Source organism: Thermobia domestica, chromosome 13 (genome assembly GCF_964235325.1).
Source record: "Thermobia domestica chromosome 13, izTheDome1.hap1.1, whole genome shotgun sequence".
In the NCBI taxonomy this organism is placed as follows: Eukaryota; Metazoa; Arthropoda; class Insecta; order Zygentoma; family Lepismatidae; genus Thermobia; species Thermobia domestica.
The window spans coordinates 38,416,904-38,438,583 of NC_137466.1; the positions used below are offsets into that span (position 1 = coordinate 38,416,904).

Below are 21,680 nucleotides of genomic sequence, written 5' to 3' on the forward strand. Positions count from 1 at the left end.
AGGCTGCCATCTAGTGAGACAACACATATTTATTTTGTCTTTCCTGTCAGTAAGATGCTGCCATCTAAGGGCAAATAATTCAACTAAGTCTTCTCTTGTATCCACTAACAAATTTCAGCATCTCCGGGATTAATACGACCCTTGAAAAGGGATACATACATCCACATGGATGTCAGTGGTACGGCGGGGATTAACAGTGACATACATATTTGTAACAATGACACAAATGTTGCTAACAGTTACACCTACGTTACTTGCAAATAAGCGATCTTTCTTAACAAAATTAAAATTTCAAATTATTATTACCAAGGAACAACATACATCATAAAACTAATTTCCTGTGATTTTCTCCAAAGGTTCGAATAGAATTTACCCTCCTCAATCATGCCACTTTGTTCAAGTCGATGTAACATGTATCAACTTTGAACTTTATTTTAGTTAAAGACGAATTAAAGTTCACGGGTTTGATTCTCGGTGAAGTCACGCGGTCGACGAAAAAGTGTAAACAGCTTTTTCAGTCCAAATATCCTGAATGAGGTTTCCTTGGGTTTTCCTCATTCACATTAGGCAATTCTCGGAATGGTATTTAATGTAAATATGTCCGAGGCCACTTCCTTCTTCCCTTCTCTCGGATACTGTGATCGCCGACCCCTGATACATGACACACTAACATGGCAATGGTTGCCGACAGCCCAGAAATCTAGTTCCTAATCCCAATCCTAACTATTTAAAGTTTAAGAGATAACAGAGTTATATTTTTAAAGTTCTGGCTATAGGTCACCAACCATAGCATGTAAACTGAATTGATACCGATGCTAAGATTAACTTGATGAGGGTATGTGTCAGTATTAGTTTCATCTTAACAGATTACCTCCCTCGTGGCGTAAGAGGTTCGCGTACGCATCTTTGACTTCGAAGACCCGGGTTGGATACCCGGCGGGAGCTCATGTGTTAAGCTGCAGGTTCAACTCTCATAGCCTCGCTGATGAAAGGGACGCTAAACTGAAAATCAAAATATCTGATCAGATGGCATAGTTCTGGTACGGCATCAAAATTTTTGGTTAAAAATAGTTTTCCTTACTTTCCTCAAAAACTACGCATGAGGTTTTACACTCATCTACATCATCTTGTTCAGATTAATGAGATCTACCAATTAACAGCTCTCTCAACTTCGGATATTTTATCTTAACGCTAGTAATATTGTAATATGCCTACCTCATTTACTCTTATTGATTCAATTTTCAACTTCGAACCCTGATTGATGTTTTTAATCTGGTGTTTCATTTTGAACTAAGGAATTTGGAGAGTAGGTTAAAAGAATTTACATCTTCTGTACAGGCTCTTCACGATATTCACACATGCTCGTCCAGAACTTGGGGCAAACTTAATTCCACGCTATTGGTTCGAGGCGAGCAGCAATCACACAGCTTCCGAGAATTTAATCCGTGCCAGAGGCTCCAACTCACACACTCAGCCCTGGTCAATTGTCCAACAAACTAACCTGTTTCGAGCAGTTAGTTTCTTTCTTTCTTTCTTTCTATGGTCCCAGGTTCGATTGCCGGTGAGGCAATTAGTCGAAACAGTTTAAAAAGCTTTTTCAGGCCAGACATCCTGAATGAGGTTTTCCTCATTCACACCACACAAATGCCGGGGTGGTACCTAACTTATAGGTCCCAGGCCGCTTCCTTCTTTCCCTGTCCCCGGATAGTGTGCTCGCCGAGGTACGTTATCCCTCATGCGTGACGGGGCTAAATTGCCTTAGATGCTGAAAGCCCAGAAATCTAAACCCTAAATCCTCTCTTTCACTATTCTCCCCTATTCTCATAACATGAATTCAGAAAAGCGGAAATTGTATATATGGACGTGAATAGAGTTTCCACTTCCATCAGCTGCTACAGTCGTCTGTAAGGACTTCCTGACAAATTACTAAAGAGACTAAATTATTATTTTCTTTTGTACCAGTGGTCCTGAATTCAACGACTTGAAAACTTCAGCAAATTTGTAACGAAACAGTATATACAAATATAAATAATTAAAAAGGAGCAAGTAAATCTATTTTGCCAAACATCTTTACTTTTTCAGTTTAACGACTCACGATTGTGTACTTTAGGCTAAGGGAGACGATGATTACATCAAATGAATGATAATGGAAGAATTGGTGGAGTGACAAATTGCAAGGAAACGGGAGTACCCCGAGAAAACCCACGGACAAGATGTTGTCCACCACAGACTGTGATCAAACCAGAGATCACTGAGTCACTGTGCCTCTTTTCCATAGATCAAATCTACAGGAAAAGAAAACTATCGCAATTCCTCTTTTTTTCCTTTTAAGCTTCATCTTAATATAAACGGTCCAAATACTTAAATACTTTGCCGAAAGAAATTAACTTACCAACTTTATCATGATGTACTAAGCAGATCTTTTTAAATACACTAAATGTACTGAAAACCTTCAAGTTAAGTGATACTTCGAAACACATGTTAAGGCTTTTTATACCTTCCTCACGTGATGCTTATTACATTATTGAGATTCCCTTCGTAAGGAATTTAGTTCTGTAAGGAGGAAGAAAAGTGATATTATTGAATAGTTCTTTAAAGATTAATACTACAGGGAACAATTATTTCGTCATCTGCGATTTTTGAATACTTTATCGGAAACCGTCTTCTCGCAATAAACTCACATCTGGAAAAAGAAACTATAATTATAACGGAAAAAGCATAAATGCCTTAAATGTTATTAAGACAATAGTCTTAACTGGAAGTAACATAACTCATAAACCATGGCAACTTACATTGAAAGAAAAAGAAATAAAAATATTTAGTTTTTAAGACATTTTTCCTATTATTATTTAATACAATATTACATTACCGCGTAAAATTATTGTATCAACTGTAGTACAGTGAAACAATATTAAACACAAGTTTCTTTCCTGAAACCACAAATGAACCTGTTCGTGTTATTTGAGTGCTCATTTTGAATGCGTCTAAAATTAGTCATTACCAGAGAATGATCAGGGAGTGGAATAAACCCATCCCTGTTCTGCGACAATACCTTGGACGACAATTTTTGTTAAAAAAAAAAAAAAAAAAGGTATTTGTTTATTGAAACTTTCACAGTTTGCAATTTGCTTGAAGTTGAGGAAAATCGATCCTGAGTTCTCGATAATCCCTCGCCAACTTTTATAAATTTTAGTGCCTATTTTTACGCACTAGGGGAGTGTCTTCATTATTGAATTAAAAAGGTACCAATAAAGCTTTTTAGTTCGGGTCTTTTGTTCTTTCTTCTTTCAAGCCTGGAGGCATTCTAGAACATGTTACCTATTATTTGACGCCTTTGAGACATAGAGTGCGATGACGTCATAGCTTAACAAATATATTTTTGTTATGCCAATTTTTATTAATTTTTTGGGCTTACTTTCGCACCTAGAGGATATAAATTTTTCATACGCATATCCAGTGCATCTCTTAGCATTTTCTAGATTTTTCACATCTTTGCGTTTAAATAGGGAATCCAGAGCGGCAAAAAGGTAAAAAAAAATATCCCTTTTTTCGCGAGTTTTCCATTTGAGATACAAAATAGAGACATGTAGGACGTGTTACTCCGTGCAGTGTTTTGTTCGAAGTTTAACGCGCTTTAGCTTTGCCACTACGTGTGTTTTATTTGTGTAAGTGACTATACATTGTAAAATATTACGATGTCTCAGCTTCTTAGAAAAAATACTATCAAATGTGTATTTGACAAAGACAAACGTAATAACCTCCCTTCACCCATAGCTATTCATAAATGCATCGAATATTTATTTAAAGAGGGCTGTCATGATATTGTTGGACCGCCATCCAACTTCACTCTGATGAATATGTTGTGTTTGTGACTTTTAATACTGATGCAATTAAAAAAAATGTTAAGTAAGCTCGAACCTACGGCACCATTTAAACATAGTGACGGTACCTCTTTCGTCCAACTCGTCAACGCAATGGAAAATATTACAAGGGTAAGAGTATTTAATTTACCTATTCAACTAGATAATAACGTTATTGTGCAAATTCTAACTGCATATGGAATAATGAAAGATATAACCAATGAGACATGGTTTCAAAATTATCCCCTTGCAGTGTCTAATGGAATACGAATAGTGTGCATTGCCCTTAGAAATCCGACCACTTCACGTTTACTCTCTAACGGCTTTCGTGGCTTCATATCATATGAAGGCCAGCCTGTAATATGCTTTTTTTTCTGTCGATGTTTAACTCATCGACTTAGTGACTGTGACAAGAAAGCAAGAAAACTGAATGGCCTTCACACGTCCCAAGCTCCTGACATTCGGTTTTCCCGATTTTCCCCGACTCCGTCCCGTATCTAGCGTACCGTCACTGCCTTTACAAATGTCATCCCTTGCCACTATTCATAAACACCCTTGTAAACAACGTGTGGATTTACAGCCAAATGGTTTAGAACCAGTAACTGGCACCTCTACTGGATGCTCATACGGATGACAATTCTGATTCCACATCTGGTATTGTCAAAATGCAGCTGAAGAAACACATATACCCATTGCTAATCTTAATGACCGTGCAAGTGGTGATAATATCACTCTTCGTCTTGTCTTCCTGGTAAACAGCCTGTTGGTACTTTGTGCTCTCTCCACGTTGTGAAACAAAAAAATGCTATGGAATTCATTGCACCTACTTTAGATACAGACGGTAATGACCTTCGCCTGGGAAGTGAAACAACAGACATTACCTGATACAACAAGGGAATTACGTTCAGAAAAGAAACGTGGCTCGCGTGGTTCTTATTCACAACCTGTGAACGTCATAACAACTCGAAAGAAGAAGAGGCGTGGTGTTTCATTAACTGAATGTTTACGTCAAGACGATACTGCATCAGGCATGATCACTGACCTTCAAGATTTTTAAACACTTTTTATGCTTTTTTGTTATCAGTGTGACTATATTGACGTTCTCGTCTTCTGTTCCAATCTTACATTTGCTTTTCTGTTTTCTTATAACACTGTACATTACACTATTATTTCCCTCAATGTAAACCGTATGCAAAATAGTCTTACTAAAAAAGAATTGTTTAAAAAATATGACGCAGATTTTATATGTCTTAAAGAAATAATCTCTGATGAACACTGTTTCATCTCTGGTTATAAGAGTCATGTTAATCTTGGTGGAACTGCTATATTAGTGAAAGAAGGTATACAAATTGATTTCCTTAAAATGTTGGTGGGTAGCAGAGGGATAGCGTTGTATTGAAAAATACTGTAATTGTCAATATATATAGGAATTCGGGGCATCAGGGGAAAACGTTTAGAGAGACCTTATATCCTGAAGATTTGTTGTATTTGCTTTCAGAGCCCTAGTTATGAAGAATATCCACCGTAGCCAGAGGATCCAATGGTAGCAGGAACAGTAGAATGCTTCTATTAGCACAAAGGATAATTAGGACAAGCAGCTGGATTAACTCCTGCTGGATATCTTTGCAGCAGCAGCATTCACGCTCTTATAATTTCCTCCGAGACCAACTCCTCCAAAGTTACCCGCTCCTCCTGAAGTGTATGAAGAATATCCACCGAAGCCAGAGGATCCAATGGTAGCAGGAACAGTAGAATGCTTCTATTAGCACAAAGGATAATTAGGACAAGCAGCTGGATTAACTCCTGCTGGATATCTTGCAGCAGCAGCATTCACGCTGTCATAATTTCCTCCGAGACCAACTCCTCCAAAGTTACCCGCTGCTCCTGAAGTGTATGAAGAATATCCACCGTAGCCAGAGGATCCAATGGTAGCAGGAACAGTAGAATAAGACTGGACTCTTCTATGAAAAGAATGCTTCTATTAGCACAAAGGATAATTAGGACAAGCAGCTGGATTAACTCCTGCTGGATATCTTGCAGCAGCAGCATTCACGCTCTTATAATTTCCTCCGAGACCAACTCCTCCAAAGTTACCCGCTCCTCCTGAAGTGTATGAAGAATATCCACCGAAGCCAGAGGATCCAATGGTAGCAGGAACAGTAGAATGCTTCTATTAGCACAAAGGATAATTAGGACAAGCAGCTGGATTAACTCCTGCTGGATATCTTGCAGCAGCAGCATTCACGCTGTTATAATTTCCTCAATGACCAACTCCTCCAAAGATACCCGCTGCTCCTGAAGTGTATGAAGAATATCCACCGTAGCCAGAGGATCCAATAGTAGAAGGAACAGTAGAATGCTTCTATTAGCACAAAGGATAATTAGGACAAGCAGCTGGATTAACTCTTGCTGGATATCTTGCAGCTGCAGCATTCACGCTGTTATAATTTCCTCCGAGACCAACTCCTCCAAAGATACCCGCTGCTCCTGAAGTGTATGAAGAATATTCACCGTAGCCGGAGGATCCAATGGTAGCAGGAACAGTAGAATAAGATTGGACTCTTCTATGAAAAAAATGCTTCTATTAGCACAAAGGATAATTAGGACAAGCAGCTGGATTAACTCCTGCTAGATATCTTGCAGCAGCAGCATTCACGCTGTTATAATTTCCTCCAAGACCAACTCCTCCAAAGTTACCCGCTGCTCCTGAAGTGTACGAAGAATATCCACCGTAGCCGGAGGATCCAATGGTAGCAAAAACACTAGAATAAGATTGGACTCTTTTATGAAAAGAATGCTACTATTAGCACAAAGGATAATTTGGACAAGCAGCTGGATTATCTCCTGCTGGATATCTTGCAGCAGCAGCATTAACGCTGTTATAATTTCCTCCGAGACCAACTCCTCCAAAGTTACCAGCTGCTCCTGAAGTGTATGAAGAATATCCACCGTAAGCGGAGGATCCAATGGTAGCAGGAACCGTAGAATAAGATTGGACTCTTCTATGAAAAGAATGCTTCTATTAGCACAAAGGATAATTAGGACAAGCAGCTGGATTAACTCCTGCTGGATATCTTGCAGCAGCAGCATTCACGCTGTTATAATTTCCTCCGAGACCAACTCCTCCAAAGTTACCGGCTGCTCCTGAAGTGTTTGAAGAATATCCACCGTAGCCGGAGGATCCAATGGTAGCAGGAACAGTAGAATAAGATTGGACTCTTCTATGAAAAGAATGCTTCTATTAGCACAAAGGATAATTAGGACAAGTAGCTGGATTAACTCCTGCTGGATATCTTGCAGCAGCAGCATTCACGCTGTTATAATTTCCTCCAAGACCAACTCCTCCAAAGAAACCCGCTGCTCCTGAAGTGTATGAAGAATATCCACTGTAGCCAGAGGATCCAATAGTAGGAAAAACAGTAGAATGCTTCTATTAGCACAAAGTATAATTAGGACAAGCAGCTGGATTAACTCCTGCTGGATATCTTGCACAAGCAGCATTCACGCTGTCATAATTTTCTCCGAGACCAACTCCTCCAAAGTTACCCGCTCCTCCTGAAGTGTTTGAAGAATATCCACCATAGCCAGAGGATCCAATGGTAGCAGGAGCAGTAGAATAAGATTGGACTCTTCTATGAAAAGAATGCTTCTATTAGCCAAAGGATAATCTGGACAAGCAGCTGGATTAACTCCTGCTGGATATCTTGCAGCAGCAGCATTCACGCTGTCATAATTTCCTCCGAGACCAACTCCTCCAAAGTTACCCGCTCCTCCTGAAGTGTATGAAGAATATCCACCGTAGCCAGAGGATCCAATGGTAGCAGGAACTGTAGAATAAGATTGGACTCTTCTATGAAAAGAATGCTTCTATTAGCACAAAGGTTAATTAGGACAAGCAGCTGGACTAACTCCTGCTGGATATCTTGCAGCAGCAGCATTCACGCTGTCATAATTTCATCCGAGACCAACTCCTCCAAAGTTACCCGCTCCTCCTGAAGTGTATGAAGAATATCCACCGTAGCCAGAGGATCCAATGGTAGCAAAAACACTAGAATAAGATTGGACTCTTTTATGAAAAGAATGCTTCTATTAGCACAAAGGATAATTTGGACAAGCAGCTGCATTATCTCCTGCTGGATATCTTGCAGCAGCAGCATTCACGCTGTTATAATTTCCTCCGAGACCAACTCCTCCAAAGTTACCAGCTGCTCCTGAAGTGTATGAAGAATATCCACCGTAAGCGGAGGATCCAATGGTAGCAGGAACAGTAGAATAAGATTGGACTCTTCTATGAAAAGAATGCTTCTATTAGCACAAAGGATAATTAGGACAAGCAGCTGGATTAACTCCTGCTGGATATCTTGCAGCAGCAGCATTCACGCTGTTATAATTTCCTCCGAGACCAACTCCTCCAAAGTTACCCGCTGCTCCTGAAGTGTTTGAAGAATATCCACCGTAGCCGGAGGATCCAATGGTAGCAGGAACAGTAGAATAAGATTGGACTCTTCTATGAAAAGAATGCTTCTATTAGCACAAAGGATAATTAGGACAAGTAGCTGGATTAACTCCTGCTGGATATCTTGCAGCAGCAGCATTGACGCTGTTATAATTTCCTCCAAGACCAACTCCTCCAAAGAAACCCGCTGCTCCTGAAGTGTATGAAGAATATCCACCGTAGCCAGAGGATCCAATAGTAGGAGGAACAGTAGAATGCTTCTATTAGCACAAAGGATAATTAGGACAAGCAGCTGGATTAACTCCTGCTGGATATCTTGCAGAAGCAGCATTCACGCTGTCATAATTTTCTCCGAGACCAACTCCTCCAAAGTTACCCGCTCCTCCTGAAGTGTTTGAAGAATATCCACCATAGCCAGAGGATCCAATGGTAGCAGGAGCAGTAGAATAAGATTGGACTCTTCTATGAAAACAATGCTTCTATTAGCCAAAGGATAATCTGGACAAGCAGCTGGATTAACTCCTGCTGGATATCTTGCAGCAGCAGCATTCACGCTGTCATAATTTCCTCCGAGACCAACTCCTCCAAAGTTAAACGCTCCTCCTGAAGTGTATGAAGAATATCCACCGTAGCCAGAGGATCCAATGGTAGCAGGAACTGTAGAATAAGATTGGACTCTTCTATGAAAAGAATGCTTCTATTAGCACAAAGGTTAATTAGGACAAGCAGCTGGATTAACTCCTGCTGGATATCTTGCAGCAGCAGCATTCACGCTGTCATAATTTCCTCCGAGACCAACTCCTCCAAAGTTACCCGCTCCTCCTGAAGTGTATGAAGAATATCCACCGTAGCAAGAGGATCCAATGGTAGCAGGAACTGTAGAATAAGATTGGACTCTTCTATGAAAAGAATGCTTCTATTAGCACAAAGGATAATTAGGACAAGCAGCTGGATTAACTCCTGCTGGATATCTTGCAGCAGCAGCATTCACGCTTGTATAATTTCCTCCGAGACCAACTCCTCCAAAGTTACCCACTGTTCCTGAAGTGTATGAAGAATATCCACCTTAGCCAGAGGATCCAATGGTAGCAGGAACAATAGAATAAGATTGGACTCTTCTATGAAAAGAATGCTTCTATTAGCACAAAGGATAATTAGGACAAGCAGCTGGATTAACTCCTGCTGGATATCTTGCAGCAGCAGCATTCACGCTGTCATAATTTCCTCCGAGACCAACTCCTTCAAAGTTACCCGCTCCTCCTGAAGTGTATGAAGAATATCCACCGTAGCCAGAGGATCCAATGGTAGCAGGAACAGTAGAATAAGACTGGACTCTTCTATGAAAAGAATACTTCTATTAGCACAAAGGATAATTAGGACAAGCAGCTGGATTAACTCCTGCTGGATATCTTGCAGCAGCAGCATTCACGCTGCTATAATTTCCTCCGAGACAACTCCTCCAAAGTTACCCGTTGCTCCTGAAGTGTATGAAGAATATCCACCGTAGCCAGAGGATCCAATGTTAGCAGGAACAGTAGAATAAGTTTGGACTCTTCTATGAAAAGAATGCTTCTATTAGCACAAAGGATAATTTGGACAAGCAGCTGATTAACTCCTGCTGGATATCTTGTAGCAGAAGCATTCACGCTGTCATAATTTCCTCCGAGACCAACTCCTCCAAAGTTACCCGCTCCTCCTGAAGTGTATGAAGAATATCCACCGTAGCCAGAGGATCCAATGGTAGCAGGAACAGTAGAATAAGTTTGGACTCTTCTATGAAAAGAATGCTTCTATTAGCACAAAGGGTAATTTGGACAAGCAGCTGATTAACTCCTGCTGGATATCTTGTAGCAGAAGCATTCACGCTGTCATAATTTCCTCCGAGACCAACTCCTCCAAAGTTACCCGCTCCTCCTGAAGTGTATGAAGAATATCCACCGTAGCCAGAGGATCCAATGGTAGCAGGAACAGTAGAATAAGACTGGACTCTTCTATGAAAAGAATGCTTCTGTTAGCACAAAGGATAATTAGGACAAGCAGCTGGATTAACTCCTGCTGGATATCTTGTAGCAGCAGCATTCACGCTGCTATAATTTCCTCCGAGACCAACTCCTCCAAAGTTACCCGTTGCTCCTGAAGTGTACGATGAATATCCATCGTAGCCAGAGGATCCAATGGTAGCAGGAACAGTAGAATAAGATTGGACTCTTCTATGAAAAGAATGCTTCTATTAGCACAAAGGATAATTTGGACAAGCAGCCGATTAACTCCTGCTGGATATCTTGCAGCAGAAGCATTCACGCTGTTATAATTTCCTCCGAGACCAACTCCTCTAAAGTTACCCGCTGCTCCTGAAGTGTATGAAGAATATCCACCGTAGCCAGAGGATCAAATGGTAGCAGGAACAGTAGAATAAGATTGGACTCTTCTATGAAAAGAATGCTTCTATTAGCACAAAGGATAATTTGGACAAGCAGCTGATTAACTCCTGCTGGATATCTTGCAGCAGAAGCATTCACGCTGTTATAATTTCCCCCGAGACCAACTCCTCCAAAGTTACCTGCTGCTCCTGAAGTGTATGAAGAATATCCACCGTAGCCAGAGGATCCAATGGTAGCAGGAACAGTAGAATAAGATTGGACTCTTCTATGAAAAGAATGCTTCTATTAGCACAAAGGATAATTAGGACAAGCAGCTGGATTAACTCCTGCTGGATATCTTGCAGCAGCAGCATTCACGCTGCTATAATTTCCTCCGAGACCAACTCCTCCAAAGTTACCCGTTGCTCCTAAAGTGTATGAAGAATATCCATCGTAGCCAGAGGATCCAATGGTAGCAGGAACAGTAGAATAAGATTGGACTCTTCTATGAAAAGAATGCTTCTATTAGCACAAAGGATAATTAGGACAAGCAGCTGGATTAAGTCTTGCTGGATATCTTGCAGCAGCAGCATTCACGCTGCTATAATTTCCTCCAAGACCAACTCCTCCAAAGTTACCCGTTGCTCCTAAAGTGTATGAAGAATATCCATCGTAGCCAGAGGATCCAATGTTAGCAGGAACAGTAGAATAAGATTGGACTCTTCTATGAAAAGAATGCTTCTATTAGCACAAAGGATAATTAGGACAAGCAGCTGGATTAACTCCTGCTGGATATCTTGCAGCAGCAGCATTCACGCTGCTATAATTTCCTCCAAGACCAACTCCTCCAAAGTTACCCGTTGCTCCTGAAGTGTATGAAGAATATCCATCGTAGCCAGAGGATCCAATGGTAGCAGGAACAGTAGAATAAGATTGGACTCTTCTATGAAAAGAATGCTTCTATTAGCACAAAGGATAATTAGGACAAGCAGCTGGATTAACTCCTGCTGGATATCTTGCAGCAGCAGCATTCACGCTGCTATAATTTCCTCCGAGACCAACTCCTCCAAAGTTACCCGTTGCTCCTGAATTGTATGAAGAATATCCATCGTAGCCAGAGGATCCAATGGTAGCAGGAACAGTAGAATAAGATTGGACTCCTCTATGAAAAGAATGCTTCTATTAGCACAAAGGATCATTAGGACAAGCAGCTGGATTAACTCCTGCTGGATATCTTGCAGCAGCAGCATTCACGCTGCTATAATTTCCTCCGAGACCAACTCCTCCAAAGTTACCCGTTGCTCCTGAAGTGTATGAAGAATATCCATCCTAGCCAGAGGATCCAATGGTAGCAGGAACAGTAGAATAAGATTGGACTCTTCTATGAAAAGAATGCTTCTATTAGCACAAAGGATAATTAGGACAAGCAGCTGGATTAACTCCTGCTGGATATCTTGCAGCAGCAGCATTCACGCTGCTATAATTTCCTCCGAGACCAACTCCTCCAAAGTTACCCGTTGCTCCTGAAGTGTATGAAGAATATTCACCGTAGCCAGAGGATCCAATGGTAGCAGGAACAGTAGAATAAGATTGGACTCTTCTGTAGTTGATTGCTTCTTGTGGAGTGGGGCCACAGAAAGGGTAGTTAGGACATTGTCGTGCGGAAAGTCCAGCTGGAATTCGAGCAGGGAATTGACCAGGAACCAGGACCAGACAGACATTGAACACCACCTGCATGAAGTAGTTAGGAAAATCTTCGAACTTTTAGAATATGAAGAATTTAGCTACGGTAGAAATGGGAAAATCATAAATATATAGAAGTAAATTTGGAAATACTACTTTTTGTAATTTTTCTCCAAGTGTAAATGCCAAACATTTAAATTACGTAACCCTTTTTGACTGCAACCAAAGAGAAATAAAATTTCGATTACTCTGTTTCTAATGTCATTTGCAAATTACTAGCTATTCCGTAAAGGGCTTAAATTCTAGAGCTTAATTACAAATCCAATTGAGTATTCAGGACGTAAACTTTTTATTTCAGGAGGAAGAAACGAAACCTTAGTCTTAGCTGTTATTCTGTTCAGCTGAAATTATTTTGTATTAAAAAAAATATAGTTGGAATTGAGATGTAATATTAAGCAAGTGAATAGCCCTTAGAACATAAATGCCGACAGGTAAAAGAACGGAAAATATGAAGAAAAATGGACTTGAAATGTTTTGCAATTTAGGTAATCGGCTGTGTACTACAACGACTTATCACTGGATAGTCGTTAACCTGGTTCGGCTAAGTAAGATATACAAATTTCGAGTGGTAGTATTTCTTTGCCTGTAAAAATTAGCTTCAATAATTATAATTATATATTATTATTCTCACCTTTACTATTAGAATCATAAAGTCGGTGAACGGTGTTAAAAATGGTTTATTAGTTGATATACTTTATAATATCTTTTCCTTAAAACTGTCAAGCACACAAACTTGCTGACTAGGTATCCATAAACATGTACATAGCAACAACTATCCCATAATAATACTTTACATATCTTAAAAACATTCTTCTTTTGTTAATATGAAATTAACATTCTACTAAGTATAGTGCACATGTATGAGCACTTTCTGCCCAAGGTACAGGTAATTATTACTCAATCCAAAGTATTTTGTTATATAAAATGTCGCCCGACAATTGGACTGAATATAAAAGTCATGAGTAAGCTTGGCTTTTATCTTCAAGAACCACTGGTCCGTTTACAATAGTGTTCTTACATTGCATATGTCCATCACATTTTGATCGCACCTCGTATATCTCTTCATTACATTTCACATATATATATTTTTAACAAATCTTACACTTGATCAATACTTATCTTTTATTACAATAATTATATTTATTTCATTATTATTCACTATATTATTATTATATTTTCTTATTAAAAATATCGTTGCTCATTTAATTAATCGTTGAAGGGTGCGAATTCAAAAATCGTAAAGGACAAACATGAGTTACAAATAGTCAGGGCGCATTATATAATAAATAAGTTAGATGTTTTAAAATAAACATTGGATTCCTAAGGTATCAAAACATAGAAGAATCTCATTCAAGATAGTCGTTGAATAATTAGTTTTATAGAATGGATCTTATTCTTAACATAATCTTTGACAATTAAGTTTTCAACACAAATCAATCTAATATAAATAATCTTTGCTTTTAATCATTTATGAATTAAATTATAATTCTTCATATTAACAAGAAAGAATAAAAATCATTTGAAAATTAACTTTCCAGTCTACCTAAAACTCTATTTAAGCACTTCAAGTATTTATAAGAATCGTTTTCGTTATTGATATTAACACATAAACTTAAAAATAAAAATTCATAAGAATCTATAACTGATATAAATTTAACCTAATTTCATTAACGGTAATCAGGTTACGTTCGTACTTGCATACGATTCTAATAAAGTACATTGTACTGCACAATCGTGATTAGGTTCTGTACTATTTTGTACATGTATTACGTCGTGATTCTGATTTTGATATGAAATGCCATCTCTTGTTCTCCAATTACGTCTATACACGTAGTTCGTTGTATTCCTGTAATTTCGCTCAGTACTTCGGTTGTTTTTATATCTACTTGTGTTGGGTGATCTGACATCATGATTACCATGATTAGTTAGGTTAGGCTGATTCACTACATAACTTTGCCTATTTTGTCCGTTTTGATTGCTAGAATATACTCGGCTTAGGTTAGGTTTCGTATTATTCACACTTCGGATATCTAAATTCCGAACAGGCACCAAATGATCAGAATTATTCTTATTTTTACCCATTCCTGCTTGTTGATTCATAGCATGGTATTGAGTTTCATAGCATTGGACAAGCATTAATAAATGGTTGAAACTCATACACTGTGTGGAAAATAAGATCTGCTGTAACTTAAATGGAAGCAAATTTCGAATCGATGCTATTATTCTCGATTCCGATTGCAATGGATTAACAACCTTTAATTCGTTGTATGTATTTACAACAAACTCTACAACAGATTTATGCAATCGAGGATTGAAGTGTTGATTTCTAATGGTGGCATCTCTATTTGCCAGCAAAAAGTCATTTTCATAATTTGCGATTAGTGCCGCTTTGAATTCCTCATATGTACTGATGTGATCACGTACTGCTTTAAACCATAATGAACAAGGTGGGAGTAATACATGAGGGATTAATTTCATATATTGTGATCTATCTATACACATAATATTGCACTCGTCCTGGAATTTTTCTAAGAAAGAAGTAGCATTCTCGTTACACTTACCACTGAATTTGCTCATAGCTCGTATTTCACTCATCTTAACACTTAATTTTACCTTCCTTTTATCATTCCGTGTACTTGTTGAGTGATAGTTCCTATCCATTACGTGATGTGTCGTTACACCATCTATGTTTCGCCCATCTGTACTCTTCGGATAACTTTCTTCCAATATAATATCCTCATCAGACCCCGGCGAAGGTGAGTTCATCACTGGTGAGTGGGGAAACTCCAAGCGATCACTACCCAAGTTATTACGGTATGTGTTGTCCTTAACCTGTAGCGTTCTAATCTCTTCCTGTATAGTAGCTAACAATTGCGTATTTACACGTATGTTGTTAGAATTGTTGATGACCTGGATCTTTTGCTGTTGAACGGAAGATTCTATTACTTCTAAATCTTTTTTTACAGCACTGATTTCTTGGTTTTGGTGATTGTGCTTCTCCTGACAATCATCGGATATTCTTTTTAACTTTTCCTCGAACTGTGAGGATATGTCATTCACCACCTGGACAATTGTCTGTCTCGTTTCATCTGACTTCTGTTCTATCCGTCTACTTAATTCTTCATATTGCTTGTTAGATTCGTCAAACTTCTGTTCCATTCGTCTACTTAATTCTTCATATTGCTTGTTAGATTCATCAGACTTCTGTTCTATTCGTCTACTTAATTCTTCAGAGTTATGTTTTATCGTCTGCTTTAATTCTTCGTATTGCTTATTGGATTTTTCGGAGTTCTGTTCTATGGTCTGCTTTATCTCGGTAGACATCTGAATCAATTGTCGCTGTAAAGCTAACAAGATTCGGTCTTCCGATGTCAATCCTGGTGTTACACTAGTTTCACCGTTGTCACTATTATTTGATTCATGCTCCATTATTTCATTGTCCATTTTTCTTACAATTATTCTACCACTTCTCAATATGGTGAAACAAGTGGTATTTCCAAAAGAACAATATAACCCCAGGTACTATCGTATTGTTGAAGGAAGCAAACATTCCTCCTTTATCATGGCGCTTAGGTGTAATTGAAGAAGTGCATCTGGGTAAAGACTCGCTAGTGAGAGTTGTTACTGTACGAACTGCAAGCAGCATTTACAAACGTGCAGTGAATAAACTGGTTCCATTACCTTCCCCAGTTTCTTCCCATCAGTGACAATTATGTGTAAAAATGTCTCATTGTTTGTTGGTCGCTATCCGACCAAGAGGGGGGAGTATGTTAGTATTTTCTTATTTCCCTTCCAAAATAGTGTGTTTTCTTGACCCAAAGATGGCATTGGAATGCATTTTTTTGTAAACAGTCCCGGTTTCCAACTTTCACCCCAAAGACAACCGTTAAGGAAGAGAGAAGGGGGAAGAAGAAGTGTCCTCGCCGGAGCGAAGAGGGTTCGTCGCGAGGAACAGAAGTGAGCAGAGATGGCCAGTGCGCGAGTGTTTGTGTGTGCGTGAAATTAGCATTTAACATAGACAAACAATCTATCAAACAATTGCGTATCAAGAACAATCAGCATAAATTATTATTATTTAAGTGCAATAGTGCAAGACAATGTGTTTTTACCACGTCAATTTCGTGTTTCAATTATAAAACAAACAAACAAAAACAATCGATCAAGTGAAACAATAGATTCAAGTTAGCTTTATTAACTATTATTTAGTTAACTTTATTAATCTACAATCATATGTTTCTTTAATTGATTTATATTTGTTATTCCACTTACTATATATATGATAAATTGAATTACTATTGAATGCGAATGCGATCATTATTCAACTCGCGTATCCGTGGATGAACCTCCTATGGAAATACAGTTCTGTTATAAATTAACAGTGGTCCTCCAACTATTGCTAATCAACCAGACATACCAAACATAACAACATTGGTCCTACCAGGGCCGGATACGCGAGTGGAGCTAGAACTAGTTAGTGTGTTGACAGTTTTAGTGGACCAATTAATTCAGTTCATTAGAAAAAACAGTATGGCGTCATACGTGAGCGTCGGGTAAAGCATTTCCCGCGCGTCGTTGTCAGTGCGGTGGTGCCACATCACAACCAGATCGGAGAGAAGAGGTCCAGGATTGCAGCAGCAGAGCAGTATCCAGACAGCAGCTTTGCAACCAAAGGTCAGTAAGTATTTATCTGGCTCATCCTTTATTTTCCTTGCTTGTTTAAATCAAATTTAGAAATGAGTGAGACACAACGCCTGCTACGCCAACGCGCTGCGTACAAAGGGAAAATTTCGCGCATACAGACATTTATAAATGAATTTGATGAAGCCCAACAAAATGTGGAAGACATTAAAGCACGGGTGGAGCATCTGGACAGGGTGTGGTTAAAACTGCAAGAAATACAAGATGCCATTGAAATCGAACAAGAGGATGATACAGACAACACAGGGGTAGAAATCGAAAACTTGTATTTCGGTGTAAAGGCACAATTACAAACGCTTCTGTCGAAACAAGAACACAAGAGTCAGTCTTCAGATCATGACACATCAAGAGCTAATACACACACACACAAATCAAGTTGCCTGCGATTCAGATTCCTCACTTTGACGGGGATTACAAACAGTGGCTTCCCTATGAAGACACATTCAGGTCACTCATACACAATAATAAAGACATTGCCGCTATTCAAAAACTGCAGTATTTGAGATCATCTTTGAAAGGGGAAGCGCTAAAATTGGTACAAAATCTGCCTATCACAGAAGCAAATTACACTGTAGCATGGAAATTACTGGCAGACAGGTACTCAAATAAACCACTAATAGCTGCATCGTACATTCAAGAGATCCTTAATATTCGTCAGGTGCAAAAAGAAAACGCAGCAGAACTCAGGGAGTTTGTAAACACTGCGGCAAGCAACATGAATGCATTACAAGCGCTCAAAACAGATGGTCAGCTATTAGACATCATTCTTATTCAACACTTTGTGGCACGATTAGACAGTAGCAGTAGAAAAGCATGGGAACTACGCAAAACTGAAACACCATTTCCCACGCTTGACGAATTCCTGTCATTTTTGGAGAAAAGATGTCAAGGGTTGGAAACAATAAGTGCGAACACAAGTGAAGTAAAGGGGGCAAGAATACATCAATCGCAAACAAAGGGTGTTAAGGGCAATCATACGAAGGCGTATGTGTCCACAGTTTCTCGTGCATGCCAGTTTTGCAAGGAAGCTCATCCTATATTTGCATGCCAATCATTTATTAAAGCGAGTGACAAACAAAAGAGTGAGTGTGTTCGCAAGAATAATCTCTGTATTAACTGTCTGCGGGAAAATCATCGAGCAAGCGAATGCAAATCGAGTTTGTGCAAAAAATGCGGCAAAAAGCATAATACATTGGTGCATTATAATAAACAATCAAGCGCGTCATCGTCTTCAGAGGGAAGAAAGACAGAAAATAACAGAAGCAGCAACACGCCCAATGGATCCCAAGAGGAGCAAGATAATGTTCAGGGTTCATATTGCACACTTAAAGGGTTGCATACGTCACAGGTGTTACTCTCCACGGCCATGGTGAAGGTTAGGGACAGCAATGGACAGTGGATTACATGTCGGGGCCTTCTGGACAGCGCATCCCAAAGCCACTTCATTTCGGAGACATTGGTCCAGCGTCTGCGTCTCAAGAAGCATAGAAGATACATGCCCATTCAAGGCATAAACGATGCTGCGTCAGAAGCACGGTTTTGTGTTGACATCGCACTACAGTCAATGGTGACGTCATATCAGGCAAACATCAGTTGTTCAGTGTTGCCACGCATCACTGGAAATTTACCGGCGGAAAGAGTGGACTGTAAAAATTGGAAAATCCCGAAGAATATAGCACTGGCGGATCCCACTTTCAATGTTCCAGGGAAGATCGACTTGTTGTTGGGTGCGGAAGTATTTTTCAGGATACTCAAAGCGGAACGGAAGTTGCTGGGAGAAGAGCTTCCGGTGCTACAAGACACACAGCTGGGTTGGGTCATCGCAGGAAGCATCCCATCAGAATGCCACAGAAACAGTCCAGTGACGTCATTCTTCACCAGAACCGAAGACTATCTTCACGATCAACTACGTCGTTTTTGGGAGCTGGAAGAAGTGTTCACCAACCCTCGGACCGCCGAAGAGTCAGCATGTGAAACGCATTTCCAGAAAAATTTCGTGCGAGACGCGACAGGCAAATTTGTGGTTCGTTTGCCATTGCGTGAAGACAGATCTGTACTTGGTGACTCATTGCAACAAGCAACAGTAAGACTACAGCAACTGGAGCGGAAACTACAGCGTCAATCCGAGCTACAAACATCATATGTAAATTTTCTTGAGGAATATGAGCAATTGGGACACATGAAAGAAATTCAAGAATCGCAGTTAAGAGAAGAAATCAAAAGAGCAGCCTTTTACCTACCACATCACGCCGTGTTCAAACCCAGCAGTACCACATCGAAGGTTCGTGTAGTGTTCGATGCATCAGCTAAATCTACAAGTGGCAAGTCACTAAATGATATTCTCATGGTGGGGCCTACGTTGCAGCAAGATCTGTTTTCCATTGTATTGCGATTTCGTGCCCACCCTATAGTGTTTACGGCTGACGTAGAGAAAATGTATCGCGCCATTAGAGTACATCCCGATGACACATCATTGCAACGTATTCTATGGCGAAGATCACCTGAAGAACCAATTCGAACATTCGAGCTTCAGACCGTAACCTATGGCATGGCTTCGTCATCATTTTTAGCTACAAGATGTTTGCAACAGCTGGCGGAAGAGAAATCACACCTATTCCCTCAGGCATCGAAAATATTAAATAAGATTTTTTCATGGACGATCTCGCAAGCGGCGCGAGCAGCACGGAGGAGGCCTTAAGGCTACAAGCAGAACTCATTTCTTTGCTTCAAGGGGGAGGATTCAACTTACGAAAATGGTGTTCAAATAGTGCAGCTTTGTTGGAAGCCATTCCGTCAGAAAATCGAGAAATTGAATTTCCCATCCAGTTTCAAGATGTGGAGGGCGTCAACACATTAGGTCTATCCTGGCATCCAGGCAAGGACAAATTTTTCATTAAACATCGGCCAGCAGACATCATTGCAAATTCAAGTAGTATCACCAAGCGACAGGTGGCATCTGTAGTAGGGACTATCTTTGATCCACTAGGTTTGATAAGCCCAGTAGTAATTACATACAAGTGTTTTCTGCAAAGATTGTGGTTAGAACCAATCACATGGGATGATGAACTACCGCCGGAACTTCACGCAAGATGGCAACACTTGCAGCAGCAATTAGCATTCATTAAGGATATTCAAGTAGATCGTTTCGTTATAGTGGAAGGAGAACCGGTCAGTATTGAACTATGTGGGTTTGCGGACAGCAGCGAATCAGCTTATGGAGCATGTATCTACGTACGATCAACGAATCAAAATGGTCAAACAAAAACACAATTGCTGTGTGCGAAATCACGAGTAGCACCGCTAAAGAAAATCACATTAGCCCGTCTAGAATTGTGTGCAGCATTGGTACTCGCAACTTTGCTTCATAAAATTCTGCCTGTGCTACAGTACAAGATAGACAACATTTATTTGTGGTTTGATTCCCAAATAGTGCTTGCTTGGTTATCGTCACCGCCCACAAGATGGAAACCATTTGTTGCGAACAGAGTTGCCCAAATACAGGGCATGACTCAAATCAGCGACTGGCAACACTGCAGATCAGCAGACAACCCAGCGGATATGATCTCTCGTGGTGTCGAACCTGCTTCCATTCAGGACCGAAAAATCTGGTGGGAGAGGCCTCCATGGTTGTCACAGCCCAAAGACACATGGCCTTCTTCAAGAATGAAATCCAGCATTCAGGACGTTCCCGAAGCAAGAGAAAAAACAGTTGTAGCTTTGACTACACAAGAGCCTCAGGATGACGTCATCAGCAAGTTTTCCGGACTAACGAAGTTAGTACGAGTGATAGCTTATTGTCGCCGTTTCATTCACAATGCAAGAAGAGGAAACGAGCGAAATAAAGGCAGTCTATCAACGAGTGAATTAAACAATTCGCTACAGCTGTGCATCAGATTAGTGCAACAAAAGGAATATAAACAAGAAATCAAGGACGTTAGTGCAGGTCGTCAAGTCTCAGCACGTAGCCCTCTCAAAAATTTGTGCCCTCTACTGGATGAGAATCAAGTGCTACGAGTGGGTGGAAGGTTAGAAAACAGTAACCTTCCCTATGAAGGAAAGCATCCAGCCATTATTCCTTCAAATTCGCATCTGGCAACACTGATTTTGGAAAATGAGCATAAAAGACATCTTCACGCTGGGTTACAATTATTAGTATTTTCTGTGCGTCAACGATACTGGATCCCTAAGTGTCGTCAATTAGCAAAGAAAATTATTCATCATTGTGTGACATGTGTTCGTCTCAAGGCATCACCTATAACTCAACAAATGGGACAATTGCCATCTCATAGAGTACGGCCGGCACCAGCGTTTTTGAATTGTGCGATCGATTATGCAGGGCCAATAAACATTAAATCAACTTTCAGAAGCAAATCGCTCAAAAAATGTTATATAGCAGTATTTGTTTGTATGTCTACAAGAGCCATACATTTGGAAGCGGTCAGTGACCTCACAACCGAATCTTTCCTTGCAGCAATGAGAAGATTCATAGCAAGAAGAGGCAAATGCAGTAATATTTACAGCGATAATGGCAAAACATTGTAGGTGCAAATAATGCGCTTAAAG

At 39.9% G+C, this 21,680-nt stretch overlaps 1 protein-coding gene across 1 annotated transcript; it reads left to right on the forward strand.

Moving 5' to 3' along the window:
• The first annotated feature begins 17,152 nt into the window (after window positions 1-17,152).
• LOC145667562 (uncharacterized) lies at window positions 17,153-21,659 on the forward strand. The gene is made up of 3 exons (XM_081735033.1): window positions 17,153-17,438; window positions 17,636-19,696; window positions 19,849-21,659. Exons 1-3 carry the CDS (start codon window positions 17,153-17,155, stop codon window positions 21,657-21,659), a joined length of 4,158 nt encoding a protein of 1,385 aa, XP_081591159.1.
• Window positions 21,660-21,680: the final 21 nt, after the last annotated feature.

What these genes read in the sequence shown, in the direction of transcription:
- LOC145667562 (XM_081735033.1), top strand. Translation starts at nt 17,153, where the DNA reads ATGAGTGAGACACAACGCCTGCTACGCCAACGCGCTGCGTACAAAGGG. An exon ending in GTCGAAACAAGAACACAAGA is followed by an intron (nt 17,439 to 17,635) that starts GTCAGTCTTCAG and finishes CATCTTTGAAAG; the next exon opens with GGGAAGCGCTAAAATTGGTA. An exon ending in ATCATTTTTAGCTACAAGAT is followed by an intron (nt 19,697 to 19,848) that starts GTTTGCAACAGC and finishes CTTTGCTTCAAG; the next exon opens with GGGGAGGATTCAACTTACGA.